At 43.1% G+C, this 27,137-nt stretch overlaps 3 protein-coding genes across 4 annotated transcripts; 2 read left to right on the top strand and 1 right to left on the bottom strand.

The window, feature by feature from the left end:
* Positions 1-1,098: 1,098 nt before the first annotated feature.
* On the bottom strand, positions 1,099-8,335 carry LOC127752945 (aquaporin NIP3-1). The gene is made up of 3 exons (XM_052278394.1): positions 7,234-8,335; positions 2,527-3,014; positions 1,099-1,879 (listed from the first exon to the last, which is right to left on the bottom strand). The coding sequence occupies exons 1-3, from the start codon at positions 7,483-7,485 to the stop codon at positions 1,684-1,686; spliced, it is 936 nt and encodes a 311-aa protein (XP_052134354.1). The 5' UTR covers positions 7,486-8,335; the 3' UTR covers positions 1,099-1,683.
* A 13,111-nt stretch (positions 8,336-21,446) lies between these two features.
* LOC127753233 (UPF0496 protein 4) lies at positions 21,447-23,728 on the top strand. Of its 2 annotated transcripts, XM_052278705.1 has the most exons (3): positions 21,447-21,618; positions 21,846-22,058; positions 22,180-23,728. In XM_052278705.1, the coding sequence occupies exons 2-3, from the start codon at positions 22,054-22,056 to the stop codon at positions 23,558-23,560; spliced, it is 1,386 nt and encodes a 461-aa protein (XP_052134665.1). In that variant the 5' UTR covers positions 21,447-21,618; positions 21,846-22,053; the 3' UTR covers positions 23,561-23,728. The 2 variants fall into 2 exon arrangements, with proteins under 2 accessions (XP_052134665.1, XP_052134666.1); XM_052278706.1 differs by lacking the exon at positions 21,846-22,058.
* An 842-nt stretch (positions 23,729-24,570) lies between these two features.
* Positions 24,571-26,581, top strand: LOC127786145 (cytochrome P450 89A2-like). The gene has a single exon (XM_052313475.1). It carries the CDS (start codon positions 24,783-24,785, stop codon positions 26,385-26,387), a length of 1,605 nt encoding a protein of 534 aa, XP_052169435.1. The 5' UTR covers positions 24,571-24,782; the 3' UTR covers positions 26,388-26,581.
* The last annotated feature ends 556 nt before the right edge of the window (positions 26,582-27,137 follow it).

The raw sequence follows: 27,137 nt of genomic DNA on the forward strand, positions 1-27,137 counted from the left end.
TTTTCTCACTGAAATATTCTTGATGTGATTTTTTTGTCACAAATATATCTTCGATATCGCTGAACTATTGCACAAAAGTGATGATGGAGTGACGACGTGGGTGGTCTCGCACGGTGAGGACACGAGACCACGTGGTGTTGGTCTCGCGCGGAGAGGGTGCGAGACCGAGCAGTCTCGCATTATCAGCCTGCGAGAGTGTTGGAAATGAAATGATTAGTGATTAATTAATCATTGATTAGCGTCCAAGAACAGCATGCTGGCTGGTCTCGCTTGTTGGTCATGCAAGACTGACACCGAGCAGTCTCGCGCGGGACCGCAATACCAACTGTATATTTGTGTCGATAAAACTACATCAATATTTTTGAGAAAAGAAAAAACACAATATACTTTCAAAATTAATTCGTATTTTCACTTGCTTGGTTGATTAACCTTGGAAACACCGTATTGAAATCAAAGCCAAACACAACTTTATGTGGTTTTAAATAAACTAGAAGATTCATAAATTCATATTACTAATACAGCCCATCTAAATTGGACTTGGATTCGTTAATGTTGTTTGGGCCTTTTCTCAAAAAAATACATATACGAAAAAGTTTAGAAATTCAGATTACTAATACGACCCATCCAAATTGGATTACTAATTTGTTGGTGTTGTTGAGCAGGAGAGTTTGTGGGGTTTGGAGAATTGGACTCCGACCCCCATATTTTCACATGTTTGGCTGTTTCACTATGAAAACACTGCATTGAAATTCGAAACCAACACAAATTTATGTGGTTGTACATATATGAAAAAGTTCAGAAATTTAGATTACTAATACGACCCATCTAAATTGGATTACTAATTTGTCGATGTTGTTGGGCAGGGGAGTCAGGGGGCCGACCCCCATATTATCACCTGTTTTAGCTATTTCACTTACCGAAACGTAATGGAAAAATGTGAACAAAACCACTTGGGTATGGTAAATAAAGCGCCGTACTGAAATTCCAATCCAAGCATGACATCTAGAGGAATAATTAAAAAAAGAGAGAGGAGAAATCCCGAAAATTCAGATTACTAAGATCGTTTTGAGTGGTATATACTGGCACAAATCTTGCATGGATTTACAGCAGAGGGGACATATATTCATCACACATAGTCTAAGCACAATTTTGCTCAGTATACATTGCAGAGATCCCATCATCATTTTGTTAACGTCTCACTGACAGTTGGCTACGCAGTTTTTGGGACAAATTTTCTCAATTATCAATGTCGGAACAGGGAAAATTACACAATTTGTCAAATAGGAAATTAAATAAAACCTTACACCATTCGCACAGCAAGATGCCCATCACCCCGGTGCATCGGCGTGCATTTTTATTCTGAGTTCTGACACATCACACACAACTCGAACTATTATACTCTGCCGTTCTGGACGAAGCAAAACGGGGTTTATTACACGCCCCCAAGGCCTCATTTGAAAAGGCCTCAAACCCGGCCCATCTACGTGAATGGACCGAAAATTTTCAACCAAAATCACGGCCCATATTCACGCGGATTTCTCTTGGTGTTCGGCCCATGTGGAACAAGGCCCAAGGATGACACGACTGATTTTTTTTTTAATTGGAAGCCATATAATTTGTTCAGGTTAACTACGTCGTGTATAATAATTTGTTTTTATGGATATGGATTGGATATGATTTGGATCAGCGGCGGAAGCTGCGCTGGGGGCGCGGGGTCTCGCCGTTCTCGTCGCGGAGCTTCACCGCCGTGTACACGCCGGCGCCGGCGACCGCGCCCAGCGTCGGCGCGATCAGGTATATCCACAGCTGCCGGTAGTTGCCCGCCGCCACCGCCGGCCCCAGCGTCCTCACCGGGTTCATCGACCCTCCTGTCGTCGGCCTGCACCGCACCCACGCCGCCGGTTAGCCGGAGATCAAATCCATCCTTTTTTTTTTTTTTGGGAACCATAACACCCTAATTTTGTAAAATTTGAGATATGCCACCCGTATCTCAATGACACGTAGGAACCACATAAGTCAAAAACATGTGGGTCAGGGTGGCATATCACAAATTTTATAAAATTTGTAAAATTTGTGTGGCATGATTCAAATTTTCTTTTTTTTTTTGGAAATCCATCCATTTTTAGTGCTCATTGTTTCATATTATAGGTCGTTTTATTTTTTTTCAAAATTTCTTTTTCCAAATTTATAGAAAATAGTTTTTAATAAAACTAACTTTTAATATGTTTATTTATGTTAGAAATGTTACTATATTCTTATATAAATTTAATAAACTTACAATATAACACATAGGCAGTAACGTGCTACGAGCAGGGTTCAAAAATTCTGAAATGAAATTTCCAAAATTTTGGTTATTTTGGATCCCCTATGTGATTATTTCGGCCAATTTTTTTTATTTTGGTAATATTTTGCTTAATTTGACTAAAATTTGATCCAAATTTCGGTATATCGACACGTTCCGATAGAAACATTCAAACTGAAAGATTAAAACCTGGCTACAAGGAGGAGGAAGAGGATTATACGTACCCGGCGATGAGGATGTTGAGGGTGACGGCGGCGCCGACGGCGATGCCGGCGAGCTCGCCGACGGCGCGGGTGTCGGTGGCGACGGCGGTGACGACGAAGAGGAGGTTGAAGGTGATGATGAACTCGGTGAAGAAGGCCTGGGCGGTGGAGATGGTGGGGTCGGGGACGGTGACGCCGCCGGAGAGGAAGGGGTGGAAGACGCCCTTGAGGGCGAAGCCGGCGCAGATGGAGCCGAGCACCTGGACGGCGACGTACGCCGGGACCTGCAGCCACGGGAAGTGGCGGAGCGCGGCGAAGGCGATGGTGAGCGACGGGTTGAGGTGGGCGCCGGAGATGTGCCCCGTCGACAGGATGATGGTCGTCACGGCGAGCCCCGCGCACGCCGCGTTCCCGAACGGCGAGATCGCGCCGCCGTACTTCTGGTTCACGATCGGCGCCGCCGTCGCGAAGAAGATGAGGATGAACGTCCCCACGAACTCCGCTCCAAGCTGCACCGCAGTTTAATTATTTGTTCAGCGTTAATCTCCCAGCTTAATTAACACACTCATACAGATTACTATAATTTACGAGTTCATGAATTCATGACGGAGCTCTCTTTTTTTAAAAAAGTGAATTCATAATAGAGTTAAGGACTTGTTTAGATCTAAAAAAATTTTGGCCAAAAACATCACATCAAATATTTAGACACATGCATGGAGCATTAAATATGGAAAAAAAAACCAATTGTATAGTTTATATGTATTGTGAGACGAATCTTTTAAACCTAATTACGCCATGATTTGACTATGTGATGCTACAGTAAACATTTACTAATAATGAATTAATTGGGCTTAATAAATTCGTCTCGCAGTTTACAAGCGGAATATGTAATTAATCTAAGTTTAATACTTTAAATGTGTGTCCGTATACTTCAAAAATTTTACACCTAAAAACTAAACACACCCTAACTGTAACTGTATATGAATCGTGTAAATTTGCAATCAATTTAAGACACTCTCTCTTTGATGATTAATTTACTGTTTGATTGATCAATCAAGCAAATTGAGCTGGACATTTCAGTTTCAGAAGTACTTTCAAAAGTCCATCCAAAAGTCTATGGATACTTTCAAGTGCGTCTGATTGATTATGTGGCAATGCTAAACTGCAAAAAGGTGTAATCAGACACAAAAGTTTGTGATTGCGTACTTCTGAATTTAGCGAGATTTTGGTCGTGACAAAAAGAACAGTAGGAATGTGGGATCATCAGGCACTAATCAAAAGCTGAAACGACATATATGTTTATAAAGTTTTGTTTCTGTGCATGATAACAAAATTACCCGCTTTTAGTCCAAAAGAATCACACAGCAATGTCCCGTTGAAATTTTACACTAAAACCATGCGCTTTTCGCAAATAATCATGAACCAATAATTCTGCGGCGATTATGTCAAATCATGAACTGATTACCCTCCCAGAAAAAGAAACGAAAACCAGGGAGAGATTAGACATGACAGGCACATAGCAAAGCAACCACTCTCTCCTCACGGATGGATGGCTCGAAGCGATCGTTGAGTCAACTCTGAATTTTGGACACGGCCCTCTCATGTCACATCCAAAAAAAACCTTATCACCAAAAATCATTGTACTTTCTCGCTCGCACGTTTTTTTATTTTAAAAAATGCATTTTTGTCATCGACTTCAACAGTGCCATTGATAGGAGTAGTATTTAATTTTCTTTTTCCAAATGGTAAGTACTCCAAATGGAGTACAACATGACCAAATTTTTAATCGAATCATCAGTTCTGGATTTCTGAAATTGTGATGGGTTATGGGACACACAGGGATGGCGTGAACAGTAAACGCGGACTTGACAGACAAACCGCCGGATTACGCGCGCCGCCGCCGACTGACGCCGAGCAAGGCCAAGAAAATTCAGCATCTTTGCAGGTTTTATACTCACAAAATTAATCAAACATGATGTAGGCTAGCTAGGACCTAATCGCCTTAGGTAGTACTGTACTGTTTGATCCCATCAGTGATCATTGACAATATAAAATTCAGCTTCCAAAGATGAGCATTGCGTGTTTTCTTTGTAGACGGCAAGATAAATAGTATTAGTTAAATGGAGTACATGGTCCTTCGATTAAGGGCTTCCATAATGTACTACAAAAGTAGTCTATAGGAAATAAACTATTCCATTCAGTCATCTAGTAACATTGTGCAACTAGTCCATATAAAGAAAATAGCAAAAGATATCCATATACATATGGACTACCCATATGACATAAATAATATTATCTATCTCTACTTCTCTCTCTTCTCCTAATGTTACATTGTATCCATATACATTGTGAGGATTGCTATAGTTAAAGTTTATTATATGGGTCCCATCTATATAGACCACTTTTGTCATATACATTGGTGATGCCCTAAGGGATTGTTTTGAAGATAAGAGTTCCACGGTAATTTGGTATGTATTTCATTGTAATTTGGTTTAACTTCGTTATAACATCATTATTGGTTTTCTTCACTTATGCTTATACTTATAAGCTAAAATTAAAATTCTAAAACTTAATTTTGAAATTCGTAATTCATTTTACAACACTAGCTTTTAAATACTAAGAACATGTTAAAATTTTTACTCCCAAATTTTTATTTGTTTGCTAATAAAAACTACGAATATGCATAAGCAAAAGCCAATTGATGACTCCGTAAGTTTGATGACGGCAATATCTTCACACACCACACATGAGTTTGATTTCAACGTTCGAAATGAATTTTGAAACTTTTAAAGGTTTGTTTGAAACACACTGAATACAATGCGGTTGCTTGAATCGTCAGAATATTTTAAAATTTCTCACGGAGGACCATTGCCAGAGTGGACCTGTGTAAAATTTTGAGTCTGCAGGTTCGGATCCAACAAAGCTCTGCTGACGGCACCCCTGATTCCAGTGTGTTAGCACTGTGTAAGTACAGATCTAACCACTGTCACTTCCTTAATTAATCACCTACTGAAACCGCGTCAGTGTGATGTTGCTCTTTTGTCTCCATACGTCACTGTTAACACATTTCATTTCAAAAAGTACTTGTACCCCATGTAACATCCAAACTTTATACCACCGTTATATAACTTTTTTTTAGCAATTTTACGGTCCTTAAAGAGGTACCATGAGTTATTATTTTTTCTATTATAAATTTGGTACCTCTTGGTACCTAGGTACTATGAGGTACCATGAGTTATCAAATTTTACACTAAAATTTTGGTACCTCAAGGACCGTAGAATTGCTCTTTTTAAAAAATGATTTTGCATGATATATGGTTTTCTGAATGAGCACTTTGGCCAAATAGAAGAGCATGTTGGTACTCTATATATCAACCCTCCATTTTTATTTTTGATTTCTTTCTAAGAAGAGAAATATAAGGGGAGAGACTGTTCAATGTTTAGGGGGAATATACGTAATTTTTTTCCTCTTAGAGACTAATTAATCGTCACTTATTTAGAAATAGCACCTAGTAATTTAAAACTAACCAAAAGGACATTGGATCATACCCAACTTGGCCGTATAATATACCGTGTATATTACGGAAAAAAAAATACTAGTACTATTCAGCAACTAGCAATAGGACGATCGATCAGTTCCTCTGACTTTTTTATTTCTGAAGCTTCGTGACAAACAAAAATCATGTGTTTCATTGTCTGTTGTGTCTAATCTCTTTGTCTCATAAAAAAAATCCAGATTTATTGCACTGAAAAAAAAATTCCTGCTAGGAATAGGACGATCGATCAGTTCCTCTGACTTTTTATTTTTATTTTTCTGAAGCAGATGGATGCCAGAGAGTATTTTTGTACCGGATGCATGTTTGTACATCAGTACATGTCTCTGACATTATACCCTGCTGGTTGTGTACGTACGACTACGTCTACGACATCTCGCGCACAATTTCAGAAGCAGAGTAAAAGTACACCAAAAAGTACCAGCACGTTCAACTCCATAGTACAAAAACACCCCAAAAAACCATTTTAAAAACATACAAAAAAAAGGTTAAAAGATGAAGGGTTCGTCATGTTATATCCAGCTTATTAATTTACCCAATTATTGATAGATTATTTGCTCGACGCTCAAAAAATACGATTTTTTTAGTCATGTTAAAAAACTTTTTTTCATTATATTGCTTATATCTCTTGTTTGGAGCTATTTATTAAATTTATTTTCAAAAATATTTTATTCATACCTACAAATCAAACAAATAGTCCTCAGCAATAATCCACTGAATAATCAAATCACATAGCTGAGTGGGAGAAGAGAGCTAGCTAAGAGTGTCCAAACATTTTCTTTAAAAAAGGTAAAAAAAATGGATGGAACTCAAATAATTGCATGTATATCCCCTCCGTAAAAAGAAAAAAAAATCAATCCTACATGTAAACCTGGATACTAGTTTTTTCTTTTTATTTTACAGAGTACTTCTTGCTTAAAGTTGATTTATTTTAAAACGAAGCGAAGCAACAGAAGAAAGAAAGGTGCCTAAATTTATTTTGAGACGAAGACCGAGTTTAGTTCCAAAATTTTTCTTCAAACTTCTAACTTTTCCATCATATCAAAACATTCCTACACATACAAACTTTCAATGTTTCCATCACATTATTCTAATTTCAACTAAACTTTTAATTTTGACGTGAAAGAAGCGGTGGGTGTCCACGTGGGGGCGTCATGTGCATGGGGGCGCGTACCTTGCGGGTGAGCGAGACGTCCGGCGCCGGGATCTCCACGACGCAGCCGTGCGCCGACGGCGCCCACGCCTCCGCCACCGCCGCCGGCAGGCACTTGCACCGCGGCATCGACTTGCGCTCGTACGACAGCGAGTCCACCCGCGGCCCCGCGAACAGCGGCGCCGGCGTCCCCGGCGTCGCCGGCGCCGACGCCCCGTTCACCGGCGACGACATCCCCGCCGCGCCGCCCCCGTTCGGCGCCGCCATCTCCATTAATATATCAACTCTTTCTTGCTCTCCTCTTCTTGCAACTTCTTTTTTTTTTTGTTCTTGTTTTTTTCTCTTTTCAGGCGAATGATGAGGTAGAAATAGGATGGGTTTTTAGCTACTAATTACATGATTTGATGGCTTTTGCAGAGGTAAATGCTACAGCAATGGGAGGATTGTGTCCAGTATTACTACCGGACTGCGACTGAGATGATGGCTACTAGCTAACGATGCATGCTGGAATATGATTCTCTTGGCCTATATTTTTTTTGTTTTTTTTTCTTCAGCTGGGGGTGGAATGATTTCGCCGAAAATTACATGATCTAGCGGTTTTTGTAGATTTTTCGCTAAGGGATTAGTGGAGGAATATCCACCCTAATTAACCGAGATGCCTAGTTATGAAAGAACAATGCTTTTGGGACTTGGAACTGATGACCTTTTTTTTGGTGCTTTTTTGGGTTGGGTTTGGATGGAACAAACTGGTGTGTTCTTACATGCTTCACAGGCTTTTCTCAAGGTTTGGCTAAGGGATATTGATGAGAGAAATGGTGTCCAGCTCTCTCACAACTTCACTCTCAATCTAAGAACAATTAGATCAATAGAGAAGAAAGATCAATGCACATCAAGAACAAGAACACGAACAAGAACAACACTAACTAGCTAGATGGATGGATGGATGGATGCAAGAATGCAATGGAGGAGACGATGATTAATTTGATCAGGAGGAGGAAGAAGATGCAGTGAGCTAGGTGTTTGGGGGGTTGGGTGGTGGAGGTAGCTGTGTGTGGTGCGACTGTATATAGGCGTAGTGTGCGCACATGAGGCGATGGATCGAGGTCAATGGCGTCCACTGCTAGCGAGGTATCTCCCAACTGCTCCGCCCGAATAATGCAACGCGAAGTACTAAAAAGGCTTGGGGATCGCATCAGCTTAATCAGAAGAAGCAGTAGCTGTAATTTTGTAAGTTTGTGAAGTAACTAGTACTAATAATTAAGTATTTTATATGAGTTAAAGAGGACAAACTGTCATGGAGAGGCTGCCCAATAGCTAGCTCAGGAGAGGAAAAAAGAAGAGGGGGAGAGAGAAACCATGCATGCACTCATTGGTGTGGTACATTTCTGACAAAGTGTGCTCTTCTTTATTTGGGTTTAAATCTTTCAATTTGGATGATATATATTGTGAAGATGATATTGTAAATGTATTTGTTTTGTAATTTTTGTATGACTTTGAGGGTGTATTATTGGGTTTTGCAATGTGAGCACCAGTAGTACATGATGTTGTCCCTAAAATGCAGTAGTGGGGTTTGCACATTCAGTTTCAGCACAAAAATTCCTGAAAAAAAGAATCAATTTATGGGTCCAAATGCTGAACAGATTTTTAGCATGAATTTTATATCCAACCAAAATATCTCTTTGACTTTTGACTTCTGATTTGCCATGAAAAAACCATTAAATGATGTGATACCCACATTGTTTACCATATCTATGCAATGCTGCCAGCCGTTATTGACTTATCAATAATAATACTATTTTTTAAATGTAGTATCGATTTGTATGAAGCTAGGACAACATGAATCATTAGGCTTTGATTAATCGTCATTCTCCAAAAAATATTGGGATGCATGTGCGATCTGATCGAAACAATACAAGAGATGATCTCACGCAGAGTTCGATACACACACAGGACTCATGCACCAACAACCGAGTACATATGACTCCGGTAAATCCGAAGATACCAAACATTAGAACTAGTATAAAAATTGCATGCTTGTCATGTGTGCCAGCAAATGGTCAGAGCTACCGAGTGGCAAAACATGCTACCATATACACAGCATGTTACACAGACCAAGTCTCCTTCGAAACACATGATTTTATACTTTTTACCGTAAAAAAAATCGGGCTATAACGTATAAGACTAACGAAAAATTATCGTAGAATTTCTGGGACCGAAAAGCGCGCGAATGAGAATAAGCACAAACAGGAGGGCAGCCAAAGTACTGAAGATTTTGAAAATCTGTTTTTTCAGAGTGAACTTTCAACTCCAACTCATGGCAAAAGAGGAATGGGGCTATCTAGCTCCAATATCTCTCTCCCACCACTACTACAGTGTGGATATCTGAGTAGTACCATTTTGGCTAGTGATGTTGTGTCCTACTCATATCATACTACTACCACCTGCCATGAGAGCTGATCAGGCTCCTCTCCACTTTGATCCTGCTATGATTGTCCCATCTTTATCAAGCTTGGCTTAGTTACAAGATTGCATGCATATATATGCACCAATCAATTCATGCTATACTAGCTCCTGCTTAACTGAACATGTGGCTTGATCAATTTGGTCAGGTCAAATCATCTCTATTGCATTCTTCCACACATGTTCAGGTCGGTGCTAATAACCTTGTTAAGTCTTACCTGATTTGTTGATGAGCAGCATTCCATACAAAATTATTGTGTAGGAGCATGACAACTAGTGGTATTAATGCTACCACGGTATCACAATGTCATGATCTAGTATGATATGTGGAACTCTGAACTCATCCAATCGATGTGATCACACACATTTACACCACCAGTGAAAGAAACTCTGTACTCTACTGATGTAGAAACAATTCAATGCATCGATTGTTGCTGAACAGTGAATTGCTAGTACTGGTAGGATTAGCTCATGGCCACGAAACGATCGCCAGAACATCGCGAGACGAATGGCTGAAACTGAGCTGAATCTCTGAAAGTCTGAGCAGAGAACAGCAGCTAGCAGAGGCAGCCGCATGCGTCCTTGTCTGCTCGAGTCAAACGAATTAAACCTCATTTTTTCGTACCATTAATCATTCAATGGCTGATTAATCGCAGATGCTATTGATAAGGTCGGATTACAGGAGAAGAATCATCCATCTAAGTGCGTAAAGTGACGGCCAGATTTGTGCCTTTGGCAAGGCCTTTTGCCCTTGAGCCCAGTATAAGTGCATAACCTATTGGTTTAGCTGCTAATAACAGCACTATCAAAAAGAATATGCTCAGAATTTGGCCCAAAACAAATCGATCATCATTGCATAGTACTAGAAAATTACAACCGAAGAATTAAGCAAGCAGCTATAGCCTATAGCACTTAGCCCGGCTAAGGCTATGTTTGGAGAAAATTTTTATAATCCATAAAAAAATATCTTAAGATACCTAAATTTTACATTTAAATATTCAATACCTTAAAATACTTAATATCTAAAGGTATCAAATTTTAGATTAGAAAATATGTTATCTCTTGATACCTTCTAAGTATGGTAAAATTACCTCTATATTTGAGGGAATTTCTGGCGGCCATAGTTTCTTCAACTAGCTTCCAAAACAATTCATTTTTTCATTTAGATTGTATCAGAAACTATAGAATCAAAAAAGTGAATTAGAAGTCAAAATCCTCATAGTACAAAAAAAATATCGAAATTACCAGATTTTTCCGAATCTCACCGGTAGAGTCTCCCTCTCACTTAAACAGAGCCTAGCACCAATTTTGTCCCACTAAGGCACTATAATCCGTGCTTTATGTACGCTTTTTTACATATGGCCTGCAAAATCATATGCTTTGGTGATCTAAAAGAAGAGAAAGAGAAGAATCAAAGATCATGTTGACACACGATTCGTTTCTTGGGCGAGCAGCCTGAAACCTGAACCTATGAACACTTTTGAGGCGATAGCCAATATGAGGAGGACAAATACCTCGAGTTACCGTGTGCCTGCCTGAGAATTCACGCGGGTCGCTGCCAAAAAAAAAAAAAAGAAGAAGGGGATCGATTCACCGTCATTGGCGTCGTGTGCAGCTTGATTTGCCGTTACGCCAATGAAGAAAGTATGTTTAGGGAGCTTCTGACTGCTACAGTTTCTCTCAGAATAAGAAGCTTATCTAAACAGTTCAGCTTTTGGTCCATACTCTAAGAAGCTATAGTTATAGAATAAAAAAAATGAACTAGAAGTCAGTTTATAAACTGAAGAACCCACCTTTTTCAAATTCTTAAAACCGACTATCAATCAGCCGCTTATAAGAATCTTAAGTTTCTTAAACATGTTCGAAGCTGGTTGGGTAGCTAGATTAGCTTAATTTTAGCTCTTTTGTGGCATTCACTACACGAATCAGTGAGGAGTGGAGCACTTGTTCTCTCTTGGATGGAGAGGAAAATGCAGGTGCATGCATATGCCGGAAAGGGAAGATTATTGAGCTCAGATTGGCTTTTACAGTTTACTCCACTCGTCATTCACTCTTCCTGATTTGCCAAATCGATAGAGTAGCCGACAGCATCCATCCAACCCGCTGCAGTGAGAAATTGACAGTGCGTATTGTGCATGTCAGCAAGTGCGTTCTTGACCAAAAAATTGCCAAGTGGTTAATTTACTAGCTACAGCTTCCAAAAGAAAAAAAAAACAGAGACAAACTTGGTAGAAATTCTCGTGCAGTCGTGCATGAACGGAATGTCTGGACTTTAATTTACGGGGAATGTTCTTTCCATTAGGATGGATGAATGAGACACGCTTTCTGAGCTTTTGGGCATGTTCAATGGTAGAGATGGGTATGGTTTTTTAAACAATACAAGATTATTTAGAGACCATGTCTTTACAATAGTTGAGACGACAAAGGCTCTAATCATTAACTGAAAAAATATTCCTTTTGTTAATATTCTTTCCATATGTTTATCCTCATGCAACCATTTTTCCATATTATAGTGACTAAAAGTCGTTGTTAAGCCGTTGTCATACATAACAACGATGTTTTGTCTCTCCTTTTTCTCTTTCCTCCATGTCAACAAGTATTCCTAATTAGCAACGCTAAGAGATCACTATTGACAACCATTGTACATGCCTGGCGCGATTTCCATAAAAACTTTCTATATATGAATTTCTTTTTAAAAAACTGTTTTAAATTCATTTTTAACTTGATAATACTTAATTAATTTCTCTATACCTTGGAATGGTGATCACAAAATCATTCAGCTATTGTCCGCTCCGTACAACATAAATTTCTCTTTTTTTTCCATGTAACTTGATGTTAGGAAATCGGATTTGCTACTTCAAATGACCATCCCCCCCCTCCACCGATCGCAAGGGTCGGGGATTGAATGGGTAGGATTGAAAAACAATAACTAAACGTACCAGAGGGGGAAGGGGCAAATGATAGTAACACAAAAAACCTAAAACTCTTAACGGAATTAAAAGTTACCCTCAAGATTCGATGAAGATCCGTTTGACCGTTGCCTGATCATTGGTTTGATCACATAGATGTCGCCGGTCTGACCGAAGAAGATTAGCTGTTCCGACCACCCTTCATGTCATCGTCACTTGTCATTGCATCCGGTCCAACCATCATGGTACCGCCGGTCTGACCACCGGTATGGTGGTATCCCGCTGATGTGATCATCGCACCCAAGAAAACACAAATCAAAAATATCTTGAAAGTAGATTGAACTTTACTACTTTTATTCGTGTTTACAAAGTGTAACAATAACACTCCTCTTACAAAATTCGACTAAACTCGAAACCCTAACTTTTCTCTAAACTTAACTCCCACAAAATTAATACCAAAAGGCCTCAACCCCTCTCTAAGTATACCCGAGGTAGGCAGCCTAGAGTCACGAATTTAACTTGTACAAGAAGTCCTAATCCATTGGAAAACTTCCCCTACAATAAACAAACTTATCTTATCACAATTCGAATTTCAATCTTCCCAAATTTGGACTCTTTCTAAATTTGACTCCGCTTTTCATACACACACAATCTTCAATCGTAGGCCGCATGGAATCTCCATCAACCACATGCATTGTTTTTCTAGCCTAAGCATCCCGTAGGATATTCCGATTGTTTGGGCGTCACCTTCTTTCAAGTTGATTCCCAATCCATCACCAGCAACACTCTCCCAAGGCATCAAGACACACCTACACATGAATCAAACAAGAAACCATATCCGAGCACAAGTTCTTTCTCAACTTGACTCAACATTAGCACAAAACAATATTACACACATGAAGAAATCATCTAGAACTCATTATCACGAGTATACTAATAAACAATCCGAAAACCGACCCTAATCAGGATCCAGCCGATCAAACTGTCGGTTTTGCCGGTTTGACCGCACATACGTACGACGCCAGTTGAACCGACCTAACCTATGTAGTCTGACCCGCTCCAAACGGAGAGCACCACTTCACTAATAATCACTAAATATTAAAATCAATTATATATCATGTCAATTATTCATCGCAAATTAATAATAAAAAACTACACTTTGATTTCACAGACTGTTCACAAGGAGCTACTCCCTTCGTCTCATAGAAAACCAATATAGTACTGGATGTGACACATCCTAGTATAATGAATTTAGACATATATCTGTATAAATTCGTTGCACTAGAATATATCACATTCAGTTCTAGATTTACTTTTTTTTTTTTTGGACGGAGGGACTAATACTGCCTACTACTACCAGTAGTAGCCATGAAGAAAGGTAGAGAAGCGAGCCGCCATTAATGGCCTTTGCCTGGGAGTTTGGAAGCGATGAATGCATGGATGTTGGCATGTGAAAACGGCGGCGCCCACCACAACCACACCCACACCTGCATCATTCCCTCCATTGACCCCGGCCATGGCAGGTACAGTAAAAGCTCAAGCCCCCCCACCTTGCCCCCAGGTCCCCAGCTCCAGGTGAGGTTGGTGACCTGACCCCAAATCCGAGACGAGAACGTGCGGCGAGGATGCGGCCGACCGACCTCCTTCCTCGCCGCCGCAGCCGCTTCTTCTGGCGAACTCCGGCCATCATGCGCGCATGGAAGAAGCACAATCCTATCAACTCTGATGATCCAGAGAGAGAACCTGGGACACTGGGATGCGGGCCCACACTCCAGTGGCCCATGCGGCAACGTGAGGCTCAGGTTTGGAGCTTTTACTTTGCTTCCTTTCCTGCGCTAGTGTTTGAAACTTTGCATGTTATGATGATGAAGATAAAGATTAAATGTTTCATGTGAAATGAGATGGTAATAACGTGTGATTAATTGAGTTTTAATTATTACAAACTTAAAAAAATAGATTAATATGATATTTTAGAACAACTTTCACATAGAAAGTTTTTGTACGAAACACATCGTTTAGCAGTTTGAAAAGCATGCCACGAGTATCCAAAAGTTTATCCAACTTTTGTTGGAGAAAAGAACAGGGCCCAAATCATGGAGGAAGAAATTAAATTCTCGAGGTCTCTCGTCCATGGCAATGGCCCCCCCATGGCGTCTGTCTGTCTAGGTTTAGCTTAGCTTGTCTTCTCCTGGCGATCATAGGCGACGACGACGATAATATGGATTAATGGTGATGTGACGACATGGCCCCCAGAGCAATCGGATACGTGTGACCTAATTGTTCAGTTTGTCTCCTTGATCAGCTCGCTTGCATGCATTGCATGCCTTGGCAGTACTCTAGTAGGCATCAAGAATTCAGAATTCAGAAAAGAACACTACACTGTACTGAATTTAATTCAGAAAGGCCGGTTTTGATTTCCTGCTGTTTTTTTTTCGTCAGATTCCATAGGTGACATTGGACAACGGCATCAATTATCGATCATCATTCTCCATTGCTCCATGCCAACCAATCCATCTATCCTTTGTACAGACTACAGTACATGATCCTTGTTTTGCTGGCAATGTGCAGAGTTTGGACCATACCTGGCTTCCTCTGCAAGCGAGAACATCTATCTGACAGCTTGTCTTCGTCCTCCTAAACCCCTAATATTTTTGTCTCCGCAAAACTAATAATTTCTCACCAACTCTCTAGTCAATTAACTATTCAGTAGATTATAATTTAATGGAGTGTTTCTAGCACTTGGTTGCGTATCATCACACTAAACAATATACAAAAGGTAAAGTATTATATCCTATTAAAAAAAAGTATGATTGCCTAGTTCTTTAGGCATTGATCGATCAAAGATGAGTTACCTGGCATTCTTTGCATTACCCATCGATCCATCGAAAGGCGTTGTTAGAAATTTAGAATGCCACAATTACTAATTAAGAAAAGACCGATCGATCGAACTGTTGCTTTAGCATTTGTCAAATGTATGACAGTGACGAATCGATCGGTCCGATTAATCTAGAGCTGGCTCCGGCGTGCATGAGATGCTGATCACCAGCGACCACCGAAAAGTCGACGATAAAGTGGATGATGAGGGAAAAGTTTAGTGTCAATTGTCATCATCAATCTTCCTCGAGCCAATGATGCCCATGAGAGAGAGAGAGAGAGAGAGAGAGAGAGAGAGAGAGAGAGAGAGAGAGAGAGAGAGAGAGTCACAAAGTGTGTTTAAAAAAAGGCAAGAGAGAATTTGTGCTCATGGGAGGGGCCAATTATCTAGCTGATGATGATGCCAATGGCTAGCTGCTGCTGCAGCAGCAGCGGCCATGGTGTTGTGGTACTTGGAAGCACATGGAATTGTGTTGTGTCTGTGTTACGCACAAGCACGGCCATGACTAGGACACTACTGATGCTTTTCGTTTAGGATTTTTGATCGGATCATGGCTCAACTTGCAAAGAACGCATGCATGGCAGTAGTTGAGCAGCAGGGTAGGTAGAAGAACCTGAAACTTTGAGTATTTTTTTCTGAACCATCTGTTGTTTGTGCATCCATATGCCTTGTGATTTGCTGATGAGTAGAGACCCAATGAGAGAGCAGGGAAACCCTGAAGTCTGAATTTTTCATAGGTGCAATTCTGAGACCTGAAACTCTGAATTTTTCGAAGCCTGAATGTAGTAAAAGCTCAAGATGTGAGGCTATGGTCCATGGAAAGAAAGGATGTGACCCGTGTGGCAAAAACTGATCATTCTTTCGAGTCGAACATACTACAGAGAGCATTTGTTCTTGACAGGTTGGTTGGTCACATGCACAAGTACTGCACATGAACTGAACACAAAAAGAATGTACATCCATGTGTACAACTTGAGGCCAGGAATCACTCAGTTTTGAGCTAAGCTAGGGCCAGCCTCGGAGTGTTGCTGGCCTCAAGATCTCCCTTTTGTTCTCCCCCCTCACCTCACGCCGAGATGAAATGATCGAGTGAGATCATGTCTCTGCAAAATTGCAATGACGATCGATCGATATCGAACGAATCACAAACACTTCGTACAGTGGTCGTCGTTGCCATATGCATCTTTTCTATCTTTTTCTCTCTGTGTATGTCATCAGTTAGTGGGAGACAGCACGAGGGAGGAGACTGGAGATGGTGAGAATTGGTTGGTGCTTGAACTGAGCAAGCAATGCATATCGTCCTCAGGTTCAAAGCGAGCAACCAAACACCAACAGAAAATGTGATTTTTACTGCTCATCCACAGCCAAACTGAACGAGCGGTTGCCGACGCTTATAATTTACAGTGAGACATCACATCATCAGATACCTGAAAGTAATTACCACCACTGTGCAATCTTCCAAAAGCGATCACAGCTGCTGCTAATCGATGGATGGATGGATATCGAGTAATGCAGAACACGGATCAGTACAAGAGAAGATGGCATTCTGATCTACAGAAACCCTACTGCTGTAGCTAGCTGATTAATCTGTCAGGATGCTCGTTCTTTGCTTCTATTGCACTCCGGTGATTGCGTTTTTTGTTGATGCCGATGACGACACGACGCGACAGGTGAGCTGAGAGGCTAGGGTTCGTAGTAGGAGCCGAAAGCCTTCGCGGCCGGGGCTTTTTTTACGTGAAGCTTCTCGTGCAAATCCTCATGATGGATCGGATCAATCGATCTGGAGGTTACGACTTGCGAGAGCGCCGGAGTAGATGGATCGGTTGTTGCAATGTTCAAACAGGAGAATGTGAAATTAAGCGACAAATTAATCACGGTGAGGTGAGATTTTGGTTGCATTTACCGTGCGTGTTTGCGTACGCGATAGGCACCTCGGCGATGATGGTAGTAGTAGCCTTGTCGCCGCGCGCCGGCCGGTGGTTGGCCGGAGAAGAGGATGACATGTTGACAACTCTCGAGAATGAATCTCCAAGGTGATCCAAAGATTGGAGAGGCTTTTCCTCGCTAAATTTCCTGGGATACTGGGGCCAGAATTCATGGGATTTCTCAGAGGATCTCGCACATGGGCCTTAATGTCTTTTGAGAGAAAGAAGTTGGGCAAGTCCAATTAGTGAAGGACAATGTAAACTAGCCCAATTAGATGGCCGAGTTATACCCATGGGCCCATATAGATAGATGGGCCTTTTTCCCTATTTGAATGAAGGAATAAGTCCACTTTAATTCTCTCAATTATGGGTCTAATCCAATTCTTATCACTTAATCGCAATACCAGATATCTCGACACTCTAACTATTAAAACTGGTATAATTTAACTCTTGAGCAGTATTGACAATGTTTTTTTACTAACGTGGCTTGTTGATCTGGTCCAACCAATTGAGTTAGCATGTGGACCCACATGTCAGCCACATCTCTCTTTAGTCGCCATTTTGCATGCTCAAGATCAAGTCACCCCCATCCTCATGCTCTTAAAGGACCTCCCTAGAGGCGTCAAAGTCGGGTGCGGAAACGGTTGGGTAGGCCGTTGTCGACGCGGGATACCCGTAGACCGGATATAGAGGATATTGGGGTACGCTGGTACGAGGATCTACGTAATACGACATCAAGCAAACAGGAAACATAGATTATACTGGTTCAGGCCCCTTGATAGGTAATAGCCTTAATCCAGTTGATATGAGATTATATGATGGAAATCACATATTACAAAGGGAATAATGAAACTCGATGATACCGACGTGATCATAGTCGAGTTGGTTCGACTAGATTACTCGGCGACTTGGCTCCTGTAGGCTCTGGCTTCGTAGGCTGTGGTGGATGTGTTGGTGGTGAGATTCGATGCCTTAGGTCCTCTCGGGGGGGGGGAGTCCTTTTTATACCGCAGGTCACTTGGTCTCCAAGTAGGACTCGTAGACATCGGACCCTGCACGATACAATGACGACCCAGTTCCGTCCGAGTAGGACTCCTGCCATCTGTGGACTCCGTGATGAATTTCCTTAACGTATACAGAAAACGTCCGTATACGCGCAGGCATACCATATTGATACATGACGTATATCCAAGGGTAGAGGGTATACCTTATCCGTGACCCTGACATCCGTAGTGGTGATATTGGAGATGACAAGGCGCGAGGAAGGGAAGCTATCGCGAGTGTGGCGGAGGAGGGGGAAAGAGAAAGAGAGATGTCGTTGACATGTGTGCTCCGCATGATGAATTAGCTGGTTGTATTAGGTTAATGAGCCACATCAGCGAAAAGCATCATTAATAGTACTAAAAGTGTCAAATTATACCGGTTTTAATAATTGAAAAGACGAGATATCTGATATCATGGTAGAGGGATACAAAGCAGGGCCGTATTTTATATACTCCATAATTCCATATGGCTGGATGCATTGCAAAAAAGTTTATTTTTAGATAATGGATTGTAAAAAAAACCCGGCCTCTACACCTTGTGAGGGTGTACATAGCCTAAAAGTCACAAACACGAGTACATAAGACTCTCCCCGTTACATGGGTAAAGCATAAATAAGTTTTAAAGATGGATAACAAGCAAGAGGAACTAAAAGCTAAGCTTCAATCCTTCTTCTAAAGTTCCACCCAAAAGTAGAGAATAGTTCCATCATACGCTTCTCTAAAAGCTTGCACTTCGCGATTACTTCAATGCCTTCGTCTTCCTTAAGAAGCAAAGACCAAAGCCTTGAAAACTGAATTGCTTTGAAAATTACTTGCAAGAAAGATACGTGGTTGTAGCCATTAAAGACTAAGTCATTTCTACTGAGCCACAAAGCCCAACAAATCGCCGTTATGCCCACCCAAGTTTGTCTTTTAAGCTTAGGTTCAAAATCTCTTAACCAATTTCCAAACAAGTGTAAACTATTACGGGGTTGCTTGACTCCAAAAGTAAGATAGATCGCATTCCAAATGTATCTAGCCATTATGCAATCAAAGAAGAGATGTTGAATTGACTCATTAGAGTTACAAAAGCTACAAAGCAAGCTACCCTTCCATCTTCTTTTAGCAAGATTATCTTTTGTTAGAATCACCCCCTTTTCAATATACCAAAGGAAAATTTTAATTTTTAAAAGAATCCTTAGCTTCCAAATTAAAGATTTCCTAGGTATTACACTATTAAGCATAAGGGCTTTATACATGGAGTTAACATAAAACAACCCTTTTTTATTGCTCTTGCAAAAGAAGAATTGGTCTTGCTTATCATTCAAATTGACACTCACCACCTTTGAAACAATTTTAAGCCAATCTTCCAAGTTTTTCCCTACAATTGCTCTTCTAAAAGAAACATTCAAAGGGACCCTTCCTAGCACATCGGCCACCACCAAGTTTTTATTTCTAACCAAGCTATACAAAGGTTGGAAATTCTAAATGAAGGGGTTGGTTTCCCAACCATCGGCATTGCAAAACAGTTTAAGAGCATGCCCAGCAGATCTTCCATCCGGCCATCCATCCCAATTTTAGCTTATGGAGGCGAAAAACAACGCTCCAGCAAACACTCCATCACACACGTCATTTTTATACATCCTCCAAACCGAGCCTTCTCCATGTCAAATTTGGCGTTTCTCTCTCCTCACGCCATCCCCCCAACTGTCCAGCTCCGACGACTCGCACCACCATCCAGACTGAACCATGGGGGAATAGAGAGGATGGACATACCGGGTCTGCCATTGGAGATCGCCGGCGTGGAGGCCCCGCCGTCCGCGCCACCCCACCGCTCGCACCACTGCTCCTCCGCCGCCTGCCTCCTTCCCGGCCATCCGTGGCCCTCGCCTGTCCGCCCGCCTCCTCCCTATCCAGATGCGCCCTCGCCGGTCGTCCGCCGCCGCCCCTCGGCTCGCCCACAAGCGTCGATGCAGAGAAGACAGAAGTAGTACTAGTAGGAACAGAGAAGGGATAGTTCAGCAGTAGTACTAGTAGAGAATAAATATAGTGTAGTAGATGTTACTTGCATTGCTTTTATACTCATTTTAAATATATCAGTTAAAAATTACCCATTAAAAATATACCCGTTAAAATTTACTTATTTCGAAATATTATCGCGATAAATAACACCGTTAAATTAAGTCATTTAAAATATATCCATTCAAATACAAATGTAAAGTTAGTTGGAAAATATTACTAAAATATAGAAGGATGTGATATGGAGGATGCAATTTGGATGATCTGCTGGAGTGAGAAGAGATATGGAAGAAGAATCTTTTTGGATGGCCATCCATATGGGAATATAGAGGATTAAATTTGGATGAGCTGCTGGGAATGCTCTAACGGAAACTATTCCGTACTCCACTTTTTCTTAATGATACAGTATCTTGCTTGAGGGAATTCCGGAATTAAGATAAGGGCATGTACAACGGTTTTTGTTAATGGTCTCTTTCTATTACCATGCAAGCAAATTTGATGACATGGAAGAAAGAGAAAGGAGGAAAGAGAAATATGGTTGTTATGCATGACAACGGTTGAGAGTCAACTCTTAGCATTTATTAGAGCACATTTTGTTGCATGGTGGTGAAAAAAAGGAAACAAGAGTAAGAAAAAAAATATTTTGATACATTAATGGTAGAGACCATATTGTCTCTAACTGTTGTATGACGTTAGATTCTATATAGCGTAGAGCTCATACCTGTCTTTATCTTTGTACATGCCCTAAGCATTCGCATCATCGCACCATACAGTTGGACACACACGAACAAATCCCGGAAAAAAAAGATAATGACATCGGTCGAAACAAACAAAAATCACATTAACTTAACCACGCCGACAAATGGCTATCAGCCTGCCAGCTGTTTGCCCGTTGGTTCCCACTCCCCCCCCCCCCCCCCCCAAAAAAAAAAAAATCCAAACCGAGAAATAATAATCATAATAAAAATAAAAAGAAATCCGGGCCTAACGGGCCGCGCGGCCCAACCCCCAACCCCAACGTCTCATTCCGCGTCTCGAACTTTCCACCTCTCCCAAATAATTTTCTTCTTTCCCCTTTTTTCTGCTCTCCCCTTCGCCTAGTCTCGCATCGAAGAAGAAGAGAGGAAGAAGACGCGACGATTGACGAGTAATCGAGCTCGAGCTGAGCCTTCCCGCGCGCGGATTCGCCGATCGAGGTGAGTAGATTCCTCGGCTCATCCATGTGTGGTTGTTATTTGGGTTGGGAGCATTTTGGGCAAGTTTTTTTGCTGGGTGGTTTGGTGGATCTGAGGTCTAACATGTGCGGACGTAGCTTAGTTGTGTGTTCTTATCGGTTCGTGGATTTGATGATTTGGATGTATGGTGGTTTGTTGTTTTGGGAATTTGTGGCTCTGATTCCCCTGCTTGATTTTTACTTGTCTAGCTCGATTTAGGGTTTGGTCGCCATGGATGATACTGATATGCTACTGCAAAAAGTTTCGTGTTGTGTTGCAAGAGTGTAATGTTAGTTCGGCGCAGTGAATTGAGCGGAGCATCGCTAGGGATTGTAGCTTTAGTGGGAGCTTATCTGCCAGGTGAATCGGGGAAAAGGGAGATTCTGTGAGTTTTATGAATCGTGGACTATTATCACCATGAGGTATCCCTTTTGCTTGATTCGATCCAGAAAGTTGTTGTATGTACGGCCGATTGGTGTGTTGCTTTGTTCATCCATGTTTGTGTTGCGAAGTGCTAATTGGAGGATTCCCCTTTGATTGCAGTTCAGTGGAGATGAGTCGCGCACACGGTAGTCCCAGATCGTTCTTCCCTGTGGGGAATCCCTTTCGAGTTATGTTTCCGGGGGGAGCCCACCTATCTCGGAAGCTCCAAGAGTTGCTCGCTTCGTATGAGGATGCCCTCGCATTGAGCTTAAGGAAGCTCAAGCCGGAGGCCGCCTCGGATGTCCTCACCTTGTCATGGATGAGGCTTGCAGTGGATTGCTTGTCAGAGCTGCACACCAACATAGCGAACCTGATAACCGATCTCGAGCTGCCTGTCTCGGATTGGGATGACAAATGGGTGGACATTTATCTCAACAGCAGCGTGAAGCTGCTGGATATTTGCATCGCGCTGAGCTCAGAGCTGTCTCGTTTGGATCAAGGGCAGTTGCTTCTGCAGTATGCCCTGCATGTGTTGGGCTCGGAGAGTGGTGTGCCGTCGCAGGAGCAACTCAAGAGAGCTGAGCCATCACTTAGGGAGTGGATGGAGCTGGTGGGCGTAAGATGTCCAAGGCTTGTTAGCTGCTCAGCGACCTTGCAGGAGCTTGCTGGGAACCTTTCTCTGATGAAGGTCAAGAACTCCGCGAAAGGGAAAGTGCTCATGAGAGCGTTATATGGAATCGAGTCTGTGACGGTGTTCGTATGCAGTATTTTTGTAGCTGTACTGTCTGGCAGCCCCAAGCCACTGGTGGAGTTTCATGTCCCTGAAAAATTTGGTTGGTCTCAGGCCTTCAATGACCTTCATACTGCTGTCAGTGAGGAACTTACAAGGCAATTAGCCGGTGGAAGTGTTGCAGCTGTAAAAGAGCTGGAAGAAGTTGAAGCATGTGCTAAAAGGCTGCATGTATTGGCTAGCACTTCTCAGCTTGAAGAAGAAGCTGCCAACCTGGCAAATGCTGTTAGCCATACAGAGGAAGAGGTCATGTCAGACAGCATTGTGCAGGAAGGAGACCATCACTGCGGTCTTAAACTTGCTGACGACACTACCAGAGAGTGTGAAGTGGTAATTTCAGAGAGTATTGCAGAAGAAGGAACACACGAAGCTGAAATGAAGAAGGATATCAGCTATGAAAAGGGAGTGGCAATGGTTGAGAGAATCAGTTACGAAGAGCACCAAGATAGTAACGTAAAGCAGGCGAATGGCAGCAGCGATGAGAGCGCCCTGGTTGTTCCTGAGAGAACCAGTGTCCAGGAAAGCAAGGAGGAACTATTAAACTGCATATCCAGCATGTCGAAAAGCGCCGAGGGGCTCCGGCATGGGTTGGACTCCCTATCGAAGCGCGTAGGCGACTTCTTTCAGATCGTGCTTACGGGACGTGATGCATTGCTCTGCAACCTCAGGATCTCGGATGCAGCAAGCAAGGTCGCCGAGGTCAGTTCTTGATATGCTATGTAAGGTTTCCTGACGTGTAATGTTTATGTGGCTAGTGTGTGCACAACTCGGCAGCACAGCTTTGTACATTGTGCTTCTGACCTGTGGCCCCTGCTCAGCCCCACGGAAAGTAAGCTGGGGCCACATCTCAGAAGCATTGTGCATAATCCTGTGCTGCTAGTTGTGCTTGTGCCGTGCAAATCTTCTAAGTCCATCGGCATCAGGCTCTGTGACTGTAAACTCAGCCTTGTCAAGTCCTATACAGTCATTTTGTTTACTTTTTGGTAAGAGTTAGTGCTCTACTCGTTGTAGCGCAGGTCATATGCGAGTGTATAGAGGCGTGAGTGTAGTAACTGTATGTAAGCTGGAGTGTGTTAGCAATATACGAGTAGATTAATGTGTTCTGCAAAGAGCAGATCATTGTGTGCTATTGCTGAACTAGCAAATGATATGGTCAACTTGTATTCATCGTGTGATTCTGATTGCTTGGCTGCTTTCTCCCAACAAGTGAGGCGCTAAATGGCTACCCATTTCTGCATAATCTGAATCAGTACGGGCAAGTCGGCAAACCAAGCACGTTTATGTTCGAACCAAGCACGTTTATGTTCGAACATCAAGATCAAGATGACCGATTTTTCTTCTGAATTTTGTCGTGATAAATAATTGATCCAGCGTACACGTGCTGATCGATCGATATTGTCCGGAATGCTACGGAATCAGACAGGCCTTGTACGATACGGAGGGACTAGAGATTATACAATCACAAAAATAAGTATTTAAGTCAAATGTTTGTACATCATTTTTATCGTTATAAACTAAAGTATGATAGTCATCGTTAGCTAAAGTTTTAAGAATTAGACCAAATCCAGAGCTAAACGTCAAAGAATTATGTTTGAGTAGCCATCCGTATTTTCAACACAAAACAAACATGTTGTCAAAGTATAATCATTATTAGATTTAATAAAACTAATTTGATATTTTATATGTTGTTAAATTTTCTGTAAACTTAATCAGGAAAAAATCAAACAACTTATAATATGAAACTGGGTGAATATTTAACTGGCCATGCTGATCGATCGATATTGTCCGGAATGCCATGGAAACCCATCCATCAACTACAGGCCTAGAGGCTAGAGCCACAAGGCAGGGAAGCTAAACCATCTTTAACAACAACTGACGAAGCGGAGCTGATAATTAACTTGCGGAACGCAAGGGACGACACGACGCCATCGCCATGGCCATCGATGCAACACAATGGCTCCTGCTCCTCGTCGTCTTCCTCGTCGCGTTCCTCTTCACCCTCCTCGCGAAGCATGGCACCGTTAAGCGGAAGCACGGCGTCCGCGTCCCGCCTGGCCCGCTCGCCGTGCCCGTGCTCGGAAGCCTCGTGTGGCTGACGCACTCCTCCTCGGCGAACCTGGAGCCGCTCCTGCGGCGACTGATCGCGCGGCACGGCCCCGTCGTGTCGCTGCGCGTGGGCTCCCGCCTCTCCATCTTCGTGGCCGACCGCCGCGTCGCGCACGCCGCCCTGGTGGGGCGCGGCGCCGCGCTCGCCGACCGCCCCCCGGACGTCACGCACTCGCTGCTCGGCGAGAGCAGGAACACCATCACGCGCTCCGGCTACGGCCCCGTGTGGCGCCTCCTCCGCCGCAACCTCGTCGTCGAGACGACGCACCCGTCGCGCGTCCGCCTCTTCGCGCCCGCGCGCTCCTGGGTTCGCCGCGTGCTCGTCGACAAGCTCGCGGACGCGGGCGCGCACCCTGCGTCTCCTCCTCGCGTGCTGGAGGTGTTCAGGTACGCCATGTTCAGCCTCCTCGTGCTCATGTGCTTCGGCGAGCGGCTCGACGAGGCCGCGGTGCGCGCCATCGGCGCCGCGCAGCACGATTTCCTCCTGTACCTCGGGAGGAAGACGAGCGTCTTCATGTTCTACCCGGCGATCACCAAGCACCTCTTCCGCGGGCGCGTCCACCTAGGCCTCGCCGTGCGGCGGCGGCAGAAGGAGCTCTTCATGCCACTCATCAACTCCCGGCGAGAGCGCAAGAAACAAATTCAACAATCCGGTGATCCAGCGGCATCATCAGAGAAGAAGGACGACAACACAACATTCAACCACTCGTACGTCGACACACTGCTGACCATAAGACTACAAGACGTCGACGGCGACGGCGACCGCGCGCTCACCGACGACGAGATGGTCAGCCTCTGCTCCGAGTTCCTCAGCGCCGGCACCGACACGACGGCCACCGCGCTGCAGTGGATCATGGCCGAGCTGGTCAAGAACCCATCCATCCAATCCAAGCTCCACGACGAGATCAAGTCCAAGACCAGCGACGGCGACGACCACGACGAGATCACCGAGGACGACGCCCGCAACAACCTCCCGTACCTGAAGGCCGTCATCCTCGAGGGGCTCAGGAAGCACCCGCCTATGCACTTGCTGCTCCCACACAAGGCGGCGGAGGACGTCGAGGTCGGCGGGTACCTCATCCCCAAGGGCGCGACGGTGATCTTCATGGTGGCCGAGATGGGCAGGGACGAGAAGGAGTGGGAGAAGCCGACGGAGTTCATCCCGGAGCGGTTCATGGCCGGCGGCGGCGATGGCGAGGGCGTCGACGTGACCGGCAGCAGAGAGATCAGGATGATGCCGTTCGGCGCCGGGAGGAGGATCTGCGCCGCGCTCAGCGTCGCCATGCTGCACCTGGAGTACTTCGTGGCGAACATGGTGAAGGAGTTCGAGTGGAAGGAGGTCGCCGGCGACGAGGTGGACTTCGCCGAGAGGCTCGAGTTCACCACCGTCATGGCAAAGCCGCTCCGCGTCCGGCTAATTAAACGAGCCTAACGATTTTTACCGCTTTCTTAGGAGTTTGTATTTAGTAGTTAAAAAACTAGTGGGCCTAATTTCTTTTGGGCCACTTTTGTTTTATCTATATCTTGTGTGTCTACCAAATGAGCCAAATGTAAAACTGTAGAACTGTAGAAGGCTTTGGTCACAAAATGTAATAGCCAGATGTGTAGTCGTGTGATGCTTCACGAGACTCCAGTGTCTTCTGTTAATGGTACGAGATGGATATTAGTAGTAGATTATACAACCACAAATTAAGTCAGAAGTGAACATTGAAACGGGCTATTCCATTCTCTGAACAAGTCGTATTCCATACAGTTCCTCCAAGCTCCTAAGGAACAGAAAGAACTAACAACAAATAGAATTAGACAGCAAGCGCATAAAAGAGGCACAACAAGTGGCAATCCATCCCACTGCACTGCATCCTATCGGCTATCAGCAATGCTGGAGTGCTAACCACAAAAAAGCATCTTACACTTGGATGGGCCCCTGTTGTACCATAGCCACTCAGCGCAGGGGAAGAATTGCTGGCTGAGAAAGAAGAATTTTTTTCATTTTTAAATTTTTATTTTTTAATATTTACAGAAATATTATACCGGCAAAAATATTTATAGAAGTAGACCCTGCCGCTCTCAGGGAGGTAGGGCGGCAGGGTGATGTGAGGGACACACAGGATGAAAAAAAACTAGAAAAATGCATTTTTGGCAGGTAAAAATTGCATTTACCCCCTTGCAGCCCTTGTAGAGG

Source organism: Oryza glaberrima, chromosome 10 (assembly GCF_000147395.1).
Source record: "Oryza glaberrima chromosome 10, OglaRS2, whole genome shotgun sequence".
In the NCBI taxonomy this organism is placed as follows: domain Eukaryota; kingdom Viridiplantae; phylum Streptophyta; class Magnoliopsida; order Poales; family Poaceae; genus Oryza; species Oryza glaberrima.

Excerpts from the sequence above, each read along its gene's own strand:
- LOC127752945 (XM_052278394.1), bottom strand. The coding sequence starts at position 7,485 with ATGGAGATGGCGGCGCCGAACGGGGGCGGCGCGGCGGGGATGTCGTCG. Across the intron at positions 3,015-7,233 it reads ACGTCTCGCTCACCCGCAAG|CTTGGAGCGGAGTTCGTGGG; the intron begins GTACGCGCCCCC and ends ACTGCGGTGCAG. Across the intron at positions 1,880-2,526 it reads CTCAACATCCTCATCGCCGG|GCCGACGACAGGAGGGTCGA; the intron begins GTACGTATAATC and ends GGTGCGGTGCAG.
- LOC127786145 (XM_052313475.1), top strand. The coding sequence starts at position 24,783 with ATGGCCATCGATGCAACACAATGGCTCCTGCTCCTCGTCGTCTTCCTC.